The 13,245-nt window shown below is 38.2% G+C and overlaps 1 protein-coding gene across 2 annotated transcripts in view; it reads right to left on the reverse strand.

Moving 5' to 3' along the window:
- Positions 1-41: 41 nt before the first annotated feature.
- LOC125067408 (protogenin B-like) overlaps positions 42-13,245 on the reverse strand; it is a 111,487-nt gene continuing 98,283 nt past the window's right edge. Inside the window, exons 4-24 of one of the 2 annotated variants that reach the window (XM_047676005.1) lie at positions 11,900-12,044; positions 11,450-11,515; positions 10,069-10,252; positions 9,717-9,857; positions 9,207-9,371; positions 8,620-8,692; positions 8,161-8,352; positions 7,645-7,736; positions 7,429-7,513; positions 6,632-6,808; positions 6,216-6,339; positions 5,628-5,774; positions 5,214-5,347; positions 4,552-4,715; positions 4,366-4,471; positions 3,882-4,069; positions 3,346-3,478; positions 2,366-2,453; positions 1,971-2,031; positions 1,649-1,723; positions 42-1,233 (exon numbers count right to left, since the gene is read on the reverse strand). In XM_047676005.1, coding sequence (XP_047531961.1) covers positions 928-1,233; positions 1,649-1,723; positions 1,971-2,031; positions 2,366-2,453; positions 3,346-3,478; positions 3,882-4,069; positions 4,366-4,471; positions 4,552-4,715; positions 5,214-5,347; positions 5,628-5,774; positions 6,216-6,339; positions 6,632-6,808; positions 7,429-7,513; positions 7,645-7,736; positions 8,161-8,352; positions 8,620-8,692; positions 9,207-9,371; positions 9,717-9,857; positions 10,069-10,252; positions 11,450-11,515; positions 11,900-12,044 — 2,846 coding nt within the window. In that variant the 3' untranslated portion in view covers positions 42-927. The remainder of the gene's footprint in view (positions 1,234-1,648; positions 1,724-1,970; positions 2,032-2,365; positions 2,454-3,345; positions 3,479-3,881; positions 4,070-4,365; positions 4,472-4,551; positions 4,716-5,213; positions 5,348-5,627; positions 5,775-6,215; positions 6,340-6,631; positions 6,809-7,428; positions 7,514-7,644; positions 7,737-8,160; positions 8,353-8,619; positions 8,693-9,206; positions 9,372-9,716; positions 9,858-10,068; positions 10,253-11,449; positions 11,516-11,899; positions 12,045-13,245) is intronic. The other variant, XR_007119726.1, reaches the window with a different exon arrangement.

Consider the following 13,245-nt stretch of genomic DNA (forward strand, 5'->3'; position numbering starts at 1 on the left):
CGTATTTTTTATTTATTTTTCTCGTGTCTATGTAAAAAAACAATGTTTGGCGTGATTAAAAACTGCTAATAAAACTTTAACAGGTATATAATATATATAAAAAAAATGTGCGTTTGAGTAAAAAAAAAAAAGTAGAATTATATTAGTGGTGTGACGTATATAGTTTATAGTAAGTATATAGTTTATGTGGAATGTAGATTATGAAGATAACAGATAGCTTCTAAGGCTTTGTCTAAAAAAACTGTCTATGAAAAAAAAAATCAGAAATAAATACGTTATTCAACATCAATAAATACGTTCGAGATATTTACATGTATCAGGTAATAAAGGGCTGTTTGGATATAATTTTGGTCTGTATTTTGTACGCTCAAGTTGCACTAACGGTGAACTATTATACTTTAATAGGTGTTTTGGTGTGTACTATTCGCAGGCACTGTATTCAACCTATAATTATATAATTACGTGGTAAGCCGATTAACGGCGCAATGAAATATTTGAGGTTATTTTTTTCGCGCCATTTTAACCTTATTGTCTCGGTGATTATAATCTCAGGCCGATAAACGCTATATACACGCCACGGAGGGCACTAAAATGCCTATATACATTTGAATTTTATTTTAAAATGGACTCTATTGCGTTTAGTTTAAGCGAGAATAACTTTACGTGTATATTTTTTTTTCTGAGAACTAAATAACTGGATACCCGTACTATTGTTAACTTTAAAATCAGCCTTCGTTTGAAAATAAAGTCTATTAGGAACAAAACGCCAAGCTATCCTCGCGCAAACCGGTCGTAAACCTCCGTCTAATATAAAACTGAACTGTACAAAATCTCATCCTATTCAGCTTAACTATTCGTAACCGGTTAGAACCGGCCTAGGGTCGCCTACACCCCATGTAGTTCTGAAAACCCGCGGCGTGTTATATTTCAACCGTTAGGCTGCAACGTGGGTTGAATTTTGCTGTTGTCGAGTTGGAATTCGGTACTTCTGGTCAGTTCGGAGTTCATGTTGTCGTCCGGCAGCTTGCTGAAGGAGTTGTTGGCGCTCAGGTTCTGCGAGGAGCGCGACAGGTCGTACTCGGGCCGGCGAGACGTGTCCAGCAGGTTGTAGGCGGACTCGTCCAGCACCGTCTCCATGGTGGCGTCCAGCTCGGGCCGCGACACGTCGAACGCCTCGTAGGCCGCGGGCTCGGCGCGCCGGGGCTTCTTCATCCTTCCATTTGGTGTTTTCGACTATGGATACGAAGGTTTCTTAATTTACACATTTGGATGTTAAAAATGACAAGAAATACTTATAAAGACCATGTGAATTTGAGCGGTTACCTTCTCTCGTAAGACTAAGTTAAGGCACAATAAGTTATATATACCACTTTTTACATCGACTTTGTACCTCCATCAATGGGATCTGAGCTCCCAAGGTTGGTGGCTCCCTAGGTGGTGATTTCAGAAATTGTTAATATATTTTTTACAGTGCCAATGACTTCGGGGTGAGGTGACCACTATCCATCATTTAGCCAAGCTGCAAATACGCGCCTACCTTTTATAAATAATAAAAAAAGTCATTAAGATTGATTTATTATAAAACTCCTTTAGAGAAAATTAGTGTATTTAGAACGATACGGAAGATAGCGATAGTGTGGGTACTCACGGCGGGGTTCTCCGTGATGTGCACGTGCCCGTTGAGCAGCGGCTCGCCCGCGCCGCCGTTGGACACGCGCGCCGTCTGTCACAACATCTGACACATTACACACACACACACACATACACACACACAGGCACACACACCGAGCGCTATATCTTAGGGATTTTCAAGAATTGAATAATATTAGAAAATAACAAAAAAATAATTAACATCATCTTCACATCTTCAGACCATTGTTCTATTTTTAAATCGCTTATGAATGTCGTTTTAGTGTAGAATTAAAATTACTAAAATATTATTATCCATGATTACTCTTTGTGTAACCTACCTTCATTTCAGAGCCCTCCTCTTCTTGCCCTTCGACTGTTGTGACGGGCGTTCTTCGCGTCCTTTATAAAAATATATGTTTTTAAAATAGGCATATTATACATTAAAAACATAATATTTAAAGTCTCTCAGCTATTAGGTTCTAAGTAGTAACATGGACGATTAAGTTATGACATTAATATAATTCATTTTGTTTATACCATTGATGAAAATGAGATGTTTTCATTCATATTCCATGTAATGAAAATGATATAACTGTCTTTCAGTGAACATGCAAATTGATAAATCCATGCTATGCGACACTAGTTCTAGCAATAACATATTTAGAGACTCATCGAACTTCATAACAGTTTATCCAAATATTATATAACGTGTTACGGAGAAGTAGGGGCGTACCGCTGCGAGGCCTTGCTGCGAGTCCAAACCCTGTGCGCGACGGCGGCCAGCGCGCAGCACACACACAGCGCGCACGCCACGCCCAGCCCTGCGCACAACACTCTCTCAAACTCCCTCTTGTTCTAGTACACACACCGGATAACGCAGTGACTCCACATCGTCAAATATTATTCTTATAAAATGTGTAATACTTATTATATAATAAGAAAAAAATACGATTTTTTAATTTTATTTTATGGTATAGGAATGTGCCCCCCCCCCCCCCTACACAACAAAACACTAATTACATTGCTGTTTGGTGGTAGAATATCTGTTGAGTGGGTGGTTCCCACTGGTGATATCTAATATTTTTCTAAGATTTTTTAATTTTGACGATAGAGAAATGAAAGCCAAGATATGGATCTGATATTCAAAAAATGCTTTCATCACACATATAATAAATATACACATTATCTAATAATTATAATATGTATGTAATGAGAGTACTATAGTTCATTCCACCAGTTAATATATAAATAATTTGTATTGCTTTGTGGTGATATGTTTCCAACGAATTGTTATCAAATAAGAATCTAGCAAAAACTTCTATAATTTATAAATAAAGCTATTTGAAGCTGACATAAATGTTCATCATTAAATCACAATGTTTTTTATCCGATTTTAAATTAAACAAGAGCGGCAGAAGAGAAGTCGTTCTTAATTCGTACCTGCACGGTTCGAATTTACGAATTGGTTGTGATTATTTGTAAATCTTTGCATGCGGTTGTGATTTATCATGAAGTATGAAGTGAAATAAAAAAAAAGTCATGAAATATATACATTATAAAATCAAATTTCTAACCCATGCACGGATAATTGTATAATGGACTAATTATATATACTTTTACAACATACAGCAAACATAAAACATTTAATAACTGATGTCGATCGAATGATGTTTTGTATTTAAAGTCTCTTTCCATAGTATTAGTGTCACCCACCTATGTAGTAGTAGAAGTGATCACCGACGGCGGCGGGTGGTCGCGGCGGTACCGTCAGCACGTGCTGGCGCCGGCCGCCGCCCGCAGCCGTCACCATCACGTACACCGGCAGGTTAGGGTCGAGGTTCGTCAGCTGCACCGACAGTAACATTCAATGCTGTTATTTAGGTACTAAATACTGCATATGATAAAACCCGTAATCAAATTCTGGTTAATTCAATACAGAGTGCGATATTTACTGGCAGTATCTCGTGGCTGTTTATGACATATTAATTGAAGTTAATGTGAAATTAAAGACAGAATAAAGAATATTAATAGACCACGAAAAAATATATTTCAGTCAGCGCTTAATTTTTGTACCAAAATATGTATGAATCGTGGATTTAAATGAATTCTGTATTAAAATAAAATGTATAATTTTTACCCTGATAAATTACTTTTATAGGTTATACACATAATCGATTTTAGAAAGGACTAAATCTACAATACATGTAATACACAAAAAAGGTTGTGGAGTATCAAGTGTAAGGACGCACCTCCACGTCGGGCTCGGTCACGTTGAGCACGCGCCAGTCGTCGAGCGGCTGCGTGATGTTCTGCGCGAAGCGCACCGCGCGCGCACCCGCCGCGCCGCCCGCGCCCCCCGCGCCGCCCGCGCCCCCCGCGCCGCCCCACCACACGCGCACGCCCGCCGCCGTGTACGCGTACTTCAGGTCCTTGGCCTCTGAATTATATTTAATTATTTATTGATTCTTTACAAGTGATATTAAAATATATTCAACAATTATACTAGTATCTTTAAAATATTCTATTGCTTGAGTTCCACTTCTGAGGAGAACATTAGAAGCGTATTCACGCAGATCTATTGCAGCCAATGGATACACTTGTGGCAGAACTTTCATTCGAAATATATTAGTTACCTCACTGTTGTTTCGTACACTTCCGGTAATGAGACAATTTATTGTCAGCAATAATGAAAGAATTATGTGGTACTTCCGAGAATTCGACCTCTCAACTCACCCAACTCCTTCATCGGCGCGGGAATGTTCAGAATGGGGCTGTAGGCCAGCGGCTCGTACCCCGTCACCATCACGTACGTCTGCTCCGTGGGCTCGATGCCGTTGATCTGAAAGTTATCCACAACGGTCACCAGAGACTCGAGGGCGGCCGAGAGGGCGGCGCCGCGGCCGGCGGAGGGGTACGCACCAGCGCCTGCGTGCCGTCGGCGTCCACGGCGGCCCACTGCTCCACGGGCAGGCGCAGCTGCGCGCTGTGGCGCACGGTGTAGCGCGCGCGCGCCCCGCGCCACCACACCAGCAGCGCGCTCGCGTTCACGAACTTGTACGACAGCTCCTTGAAGCGCTGCGGACCTGCCGCGGCGTACGTGCGGGTTACTTTGCGTCGAGCGGACATTCGGTGCGCATTATACGTACAGGATTAGGTGACTCGTTTTACAGATGAGAAAGAACGATGACCCAACAGTGTTACCCTGAATAACCCTCGCAGGACCTGAACACCCGAGGGATATCTGTCAATTCCATCGAGCCATCTCATTTTTGAATCTGACTGGTCCATGGTGCCATAGTGGCGTAACCTCCTTTTATTGACTATTTTTGTAAAATTTGAGGCCTCAGATGAGCCACAAAATATCCTTTAAAGTCAAACTTTTCGTTCGCGGAAAACATTTTTAACGAATTTAATACCAGCATCGATCGAGCCGCGACCCCATGTGGAACGAAATTATGCCCTTAACACTTACAATATGAAATTCAAATCGATTACAATATTTAACTAGAACTTACTTGACTTAGTCAATCCAAGAAAGACTCACATAATAAATTGACATAGTTAGAACATAAATTTCATACCCTCCGGCTGTGTAGTGACGTGGTAAGGCGCCGTGAATGCACCGCCCCGTGCTCTGCCCGGAATCCGAACTTGCACCCGCACCTCGTACTCAGTATCCGGCTGGAGACCTTCTATAGTCGTAATGGTTTTGTAGCTGAAATATTATACTATTTAGCAAATCGCCAAACGCACACTGAGAGATCATATAAGCACGAGAGTCACTCATACTAATGCACTCCAATAATAAATTTACGCGGAAGGTCGCACCTTCGTCAGAATAGATCTATAATTATTGAAGTCACGATAATAGTATTATGTATTGATTTATAAGTCACAGCTTCTTGTCAAACCTCTGCAACTACTTTGTGAGTAGTCACATTTACGTTTACAATATTTTCTTTAAAATATGAAAGCACCATTAAAAATGCGAGTACCTTTCCTGACACTCGTCATAGCCATCGATTCTCCTCACGCAAACCATGAAGGTGTATCTTGAAGCGTCTTCACATCGCCATTTCAGTGTGAACCACCGTTCCCCCACCTCGGTCACTTCTAGGTCTTGAGGTAGAACTGTTACCACGCTGAAGATGATACATAAATTAATAATTTCTTCATAACTAATTAATATAATAAGTTTCAGGGTTAATTTTTTTGGGTAAGCGTACATGTAAATTGGGGCATCCTTAAGCTTGCGCTGTAAGAAATATTAACTATCCCTTACATCGCCAATCCAACCTTGTAAACCTTATACCCCTTGTGCCTGAAGTTACACTGGCTCACTGACACTTTCACCACGAAGTATTGCTGTTTGGAAGTAATATATAGGACTAATGGGATGTACCTAGTCAGGCAGATTTGCCCCTACCTACCATCAAATAATACTTAATCGTAGTATATACAATCACAATATTTTTAGACATTTCATATAACTAAAAAATGAAAAATATATTTAAACATAAAGTTCTTTGTAATAATTTATGTTAACAATAATATAAAAATAGTCTTGGAGACCAGAACCTCACCCGTCGTCGTTATCTTGCCCCGCAGTGGTAGTAGAGAACCAAGGCACCAGCGTCAGGTTCTGTGGGAGCCACTCCAAGGTTCGCGATCCCAGCAGTCGCACCAAGAGCGGAGAAGATGGAGGAGCTGGAAATATAACCATTGTACTTATTTTATAAAACAATCTGGTGACCAAAAATTAATAATTATATATCAGGACCCCGCTAACTGAAAAAACATTTTTAAACATTTTTCAACAAAAATACATGGTATCGTAAATCATTTGAACAGCAGATAGTCATGACTGAGTCTAGTCATTTAATATTATGAGTAAGTTGTTTGAAGAGCTGGATGGAAGCTTGTTAACGACGATGGAGGGTTACAGCACATACAGTCCATAAGAGTGACGCGTTAGTAACGATATTTATTCGATAAATACCTGTCAATGTGTAGTTGACGACTTTCGCGGCCAAAGTAATATTGTGTTCTTCATCATGTGTTTCGTTCTCGCTTCGATACTGTAAAATCCACTCCATGACTCCTGGAGTTTCATCTGCGAACTGTTTCCAAGACACCAGCACCTTGTCGTCTTCTAATTTTGTTAATTTTATTGGAACTGTAAATAGATTTGATGATTATGGATATGTTTAAATAGGATAACCATGGACTGAGCAAGGCAAAGTTTTATTCTAGCGAAATTCGACAAAAATATAAATTTATTTTCAAGTTCATCACATTGTTTTGGTTATACAAATGAATCATACAGGACATTTTTTTATAGCATATATGTCGGACGGCCAAATGGGCCACTTGGTGGCGGCCATTAGCGTTGTAAGAAATATTAACCATTCCTTACATCGCCAATGCGCCACTAACCGTAGGATGTCATGTCCCTTGAACCTGTACTGGCTCGCTCATCCTTCATACCAAAACAAATCAATACTAAGTTTTCCTGTTTGGCGGTAGAATAGCTTATGAATGAGACGTATTTATCCAGACGAGCTTGTACAAATTCATATTGATTGTTTTATAGTTAATAAAGTACGAGAAAAACTTAGATTCTTGGGTTTTCTCGGTAGAATGCTGTAGCTTTTAATTCAATTGAATGTTGTAACATGAGATTTAAAGACGGCATATAAAAGCATACTTTAATAAATTATATTACGATTTTAAAGAGCTAAATATTTGGTGGAATGCTCGTCAGTGATTCTAAAACGAATTTTAACATGTCATTACCTCCTTGTCCTTGACACACGACACTCTCCGACATATCGCTTGGTATGATATATTTGTTTGTGGGCGACGAGATATATGCACGCACCTGCGGAAAAACAATGCATTATTTATACTATACATAAAAACCAAACCTTATGAACTTCAAAATGAAGGATATTACGAATACATTTTTACTTTACTTCAATTCTTCCAAACATTAAAAAAAATATATCTTACTTGAAAGATGTAAGGTTTCAATGGTTCTCTAAGTCTAACGATCTCCTCGGTGTTTTGGTGTGGTTGTCCCGTGATCGCTACGCCATGTTTGTCTAGAAGTAAAAAAATATTATCAAAAACCTACCTTAACTTAACTTTAAGAAAAAACGGATTATATTATTACTATGCTATTTGAATATCACTATACGAATATAAGAACTAGCATATTAAAAATTAGTGATTACTATTATTTTATAACATATTTTTTTATCAAGCAACTAACTTAGGATATAATTTTGGACTCATTTATTGTCTCATTATCTCTTCACGCTTAAATTGCTGAACCGATTTTGATGAAAATTGGTAAAGAGATAGTTTAGATGAAGGACATAGGCTACTTTTTTTAATCATCTCTCGAGGGGGTACAATGTGACGTGCAGTTTATGCATTATAAGTAATTTTTTATAAATTTCGCGCGGGTAAAACCGCAGATTCAGGTAGGGAAACATGAATTCGATATTACGAGCGAATGCGTACCGGTGGGCGTGGCGTCCACGGTGTAGGTGACGACGCGCGCGGCGGCGGCGCGCCAGCGCAGCGCCACGGCGGCGGCGGCGGCGGGCGCGCAGCGCACCGAGCCCGGCGCCGCCGCGCCCGGCCCCGTCACGTCCAGGCGCGCCCAGCCCGACGCCTGCCGCCGCCCGCTGCGCGCGAAGCACTGGTACACGCCTGCGCACACGACCACTCGTTTAGCTGGACTAGTACTTGGACTAGACTTATGTATTATTTGAATCTCTCTATATGACTAATATATATTCAATAATTTATATTACGTGTTTTAAAATTAACAATATTGTCATTATAGATTTGAGTAAGTAAATACAAAATTTAAAAAACATATACTGTTCTTTGATAACAATTATCTTATAACCGGCATATCCATAAATAGTTTATGCCATTCTATATTCAAAACTCTCCTTAGCAGTTAGCTCTCACCTGCATCGGCCGAAGTAACACCGCTTATCACTAGCTCGATGCGCTTGCGATCGGCGGACGTTCGTAAATTTATCTACAACGAACAATTAATGATTATAGTCATCGCCATGGCAACATCTAACCGTCCAACGAATAAACTCGTCCCGTGTTTTCTAGGGCACTGATTTCGATCTCCAGCTTCATTTTTCTAATCGCGTTCGGACATTTTGTCATCACTCAACCTTTCCTGATGACATATTTGCCAAAACGTTATAATAGGTATAATAAATTAAAGGAATTAATATTGTCCCATTGAAGAATTTCCGCAACCGCGGCCATTTACAACTGCAACTCAAGGACTACACTATTTCCAAATTCTCCTAATCCCATTGGACGGCGATTAGACTCGATCGGAAAGTTTGCATCTAACGATTTTAAGTGCTCTAGATAGTAAACCTGTTAACCTTAAAACTTGAATTTAACATTGAGTTTTTGTTTGAGAAAAAACTAAAAATGCTATATACCTCTAGAAAATGGAGCTGGAGCCGATTGAAGTATATTAAAGTTACACGAGTTTTTTATCCACATGCATAATACTGTACTCTTACCCGTCCAGCCAGAGTTAGCCGCTGCCCGTCCTTGTACCACGTGACTTCAGGCTCTGGTCTGCCAACTGCGGTACAATTGAAGCGTACGGTGCTGGCACGCATCGCCTCTTTCGGGAGCGGCGGTAGGGTAATGCGCACTGGTTCTGTTAAACTCACGTTGAAAGTCTGAAAATGATGAAAATATAGTATTAGTTGAAATCCATGCTGATGAAATGTGTATTAAGTAACAAACCTCTGAAAGGAATCAGTAGAATTTAATACAGACTGAGAGCATCAAGTGTGCCACTGCTATGCTATCACCTCCTTTCTAGAAGAAAAGACCAGCTGTGCCCGCGACTTTATGCGCGTTTGAATTCAGCAAAAAGTTATTGTTGTAGCCTAAGTTACTCCTTATTACATCAGCTATCTGCCAGTGAAAGTCCCGTCAAAATCGATCCAGCCGTTCCAGAGATTAGCCGCAACAAACAGACAGACAGACAAAAATTGAAAAAAAATGACTTATATAATTACCTTGACTAAATCGCTGTGACCCTCTATAGCACACGTGTAAACACCTTCCTGGTCATAATCGAAATTGGAGAGAGTCAAGACTTCCTTTGTCACCTCCAGCTCACTCGTTCTTCCACCAGGTGGCGTTAGTTCCCATATTAACTAGAAAAATATAAATCAGTGATATAGCAAGTACCACAAACGCAATAACCACCATTATAAAGGCTGATAGCTTAAACAGTGTAATTTTAAGTGAGCGCTTTAAGCGCTGTATTGGAGGAAAGCATTATCAAGATACGATTTCTTGTTATTAACGTCTTATGTAATCAAGTTTAACGTTGCCAATGTGTAAGGGAACACATTTCTTCCATACCTTGGGTCTAGGCCATCCAAGAACAGGACAGAGGAGAAGTATACTATCCCCTTTTGGCACAGCGCTGTGATCTTCATGTTGCACAGTGAGGAAAGAGGGTTCCTCGTTAACTGGTTCCGTAACTGTCACCTTCCCTTCCCGACTGGTACGGGTCTTATTTGCGTTGTTATTCGTTGCTATGCACCTGATCAGAGATGAAAATAAAAAGATTTAAAAAAAGAGTTAAATGTAAAATACAGTTAAGTCCCAAATGATGGACATTTTCTAGTATAATAATACTAATATAATAGACGAATATATCACAAGTATAATGAAGTGTAATATCAACTAGAGAACTTATTTTCGCTTCATCAAATAAACTATTCAAGTTTAAATACTCTAAAATAGACTTTCGTCCTAAAATGTTTAAGGAATGTTAGGGTTTAATGTGTCGCTCGTTCAGAAACACGACACTGACAAGGGGCTTGGGCATTACGTAATCGTGAGAACCGAAGCATGAGGTAACGTTAATTGAACTCTGGTTTGTTTTGCTGAAGGATTAAATTGAATTACTAGTATTATTTACAAATAGTATAAAACGAGCTCCCAACAAGCGTCTGTCTATGCGTTTGAGAGTACCTAATATTTGTGACGATGATATAACACGACAATTTAATTTAATATGTGATATGTATTATGTTTTTGAAATATCTTAACAATTTCGTGAAACAGCTTTCGTCTAAAGTATACTAGTAATTGCTAATCATAACATTATTACTACTATTCAGCACGGACACGATCTATATTGTAAGGATTTATTTATTTTATTGGATCTTTTGTGATTCGTAAATATGATATCTGATAAAGTACTATTTGGTTATGGAAATTTAAAGTCTTCGCCTCAATATTTAGGGTCAAATTATACAGCACATAAAACTAATTATTTCCTAAGTTTTTGGATATTTAAATATTTAGAGATTTTTCCATCACGCTTTTACAATGTCGTTTGGTGTTGGCTTGAGACATATTCACGTAAATTCGTAATGGACAGGATTACTTGTGTATGTGCCAGTGTAACTAGCATTGGCTCACTCACACTTCAAAACGGAACAGAATGATAGTATATACGATACTTCGTGTATTACTGTTTAGCGGTAGAATATTTGAGATGAGAGGATGCAAACCACTCAAACGGGCTTGAACAAAAACCCTACGACATTAAAGTACATTTAAGGCAGTGTTTAAGTTTTGTCATTTACCGAAATTTAAATAAAAAATGCTGTTAGTGTTCAGCGCTCTCTAACTCGATGTGGTACTTTGAATTATACAAGTGAGTGTACCGTATAAATACTTATTTATGTGAGTGTACTGCTACTGTAAACTCCAATTTTTGTATACATACCTATATATCCCAGCATCTTCATTTTCAATATCTGTGATGAGCAATTCGTTGTTTAGGAAATAATATCTGTAAAGACAAATGAGAGATATTAACTTTTACAAATGACATGGCTTTGCGTAATCTCGTCTTGATATAAAACCTTTTTTTGTTCATGGCTGTATGCGTGATAGTCTGTGCCTAAGGTACTAATTTTGTCAATATCATATGATACAATATTCTTTTGCGTTTTTGTTATTTATGTGTATTTAAATAGTATGTCTGATTGGGTGGAAATCTTGTTTCTCATTTGAACTCGTTTTCGTGAATTATATGTATATGTAAAATATTTTTTATTGACAATGTATGTTTTAAAAAATATTTGAACACACAAACGGCCACGGTCATAAAAATTAAAAAAAAGAAGAAAATAATTACGAACACAATTATTATGGTTTAATTCCAAAGACTCACCTATTATTTTGTGGCAGAGCTACACCGTCCCTTGTCCAGGACACGTTGGCTGCGGGGCCGGAGCTTATGCGACAAGGTATGGACAATGGCTGGCCCGATCTCGCTGCAACATCTTCCGGCTGAGCCGAGAACTGTTTGTCCATATCTGGAATAAAATATCAGAATATACAAAATCTGTTTTTGTTGCAGAAAAATCATAATCTTTACTAATATTATAAATTTGATATTACTGTATGTGTGTCTGTTTCGGTTTGACGGCTAAACCTCAGAACTAAATTTAATGAAAGTTTGGTATGAAGCTTGGACCCCAAGGAAGGGCATAGACTTGCTATATACATAAAACCTTTGACCGCCCTAATATGCTGGCGAAGCCGCAGGCGAAACTAGTTCTATATATAAGAAGGTAAAGACAAAACAGTTTTGTTCCCTATTTCTCCTCTTTGAACCGATTTCATTTCGAATTAAAAAAAAGGGTAAAGGTTTTTCTCAAAGTACAACTGAGCTGAGTAATTATAATTTAATCTCTTATTATAGTCAGAGTTTAGTACACAAAAAAATGTATGCGAAAACTATTTTTAACGAAATGCTGCGTACGAAAACGAAATTAATAAATATATTAGATAAACGAGGGCTTAAAACGAATAAAACAAGAAAATACGTTAGCAAATTACGTGAAGCTAAAATAATGGCATGTAAAATTGTCTCAGACTAGACTAGACTGGTATCATAATTAGAGTTTAAAAATATGTTTCATGTAATGCAATTTAGAATGTTCTCATTTGTAACGAATACTTTTTCAAAAAACATCATAAAAACATCGTATTTAACTTAGCCTATAAAAAATTTGCAAAATCAAATTATAACAAGACTCAATATTCCGACTGCCCTCTAACTGAGCCATTGTCGAAGATACAGTGGTTGGGCAAACATTTTAGATCAAGCAAGATCTTAATTAATGAAGCACACGAAGAATAAGATTCAAAAATTATAGCACATGTCAAAAAAACATTGATAAATGTAGGATACTTATTATTATTACTCAATACAAGATTATATTCAGGATAAAAAAACAAGGACTTATTATTTACTGATTTTATAAAATTCTAAATGCATTTAACTGACATTTTCTGTAATCAAATGGTGGAAGAGTAACTATTAAGTTTCTTGCCGGTTCTTCTCGGTAGAATTTACTTTCCGAACCGGTGGTAGCTTTAAATTTAATTCAAAGTTCTAGCATGACACTTAAAAGTGCTTTTATAAGTCTACTTGAATGAAGAATTTTCTAAATTTCAATTCATGCAAGTAACGGGATAGACGTGTTCTCTCAAAGACATTCCATAGCAAGA

Source organism: Vanessa atalanta, chromosome 11 (assembly GCF_905147765.1).
Source record: "Vanessa atalanta chromosome 11, ilVanAtal1.2, whole genome shotgun sequence".
Lineage (NCBI taxonomy): Eukaryota > Metazoa > Arthropoda > Insecta > Lepidoptera > Nymphalidae > Vanessa > Vanessa atalanta.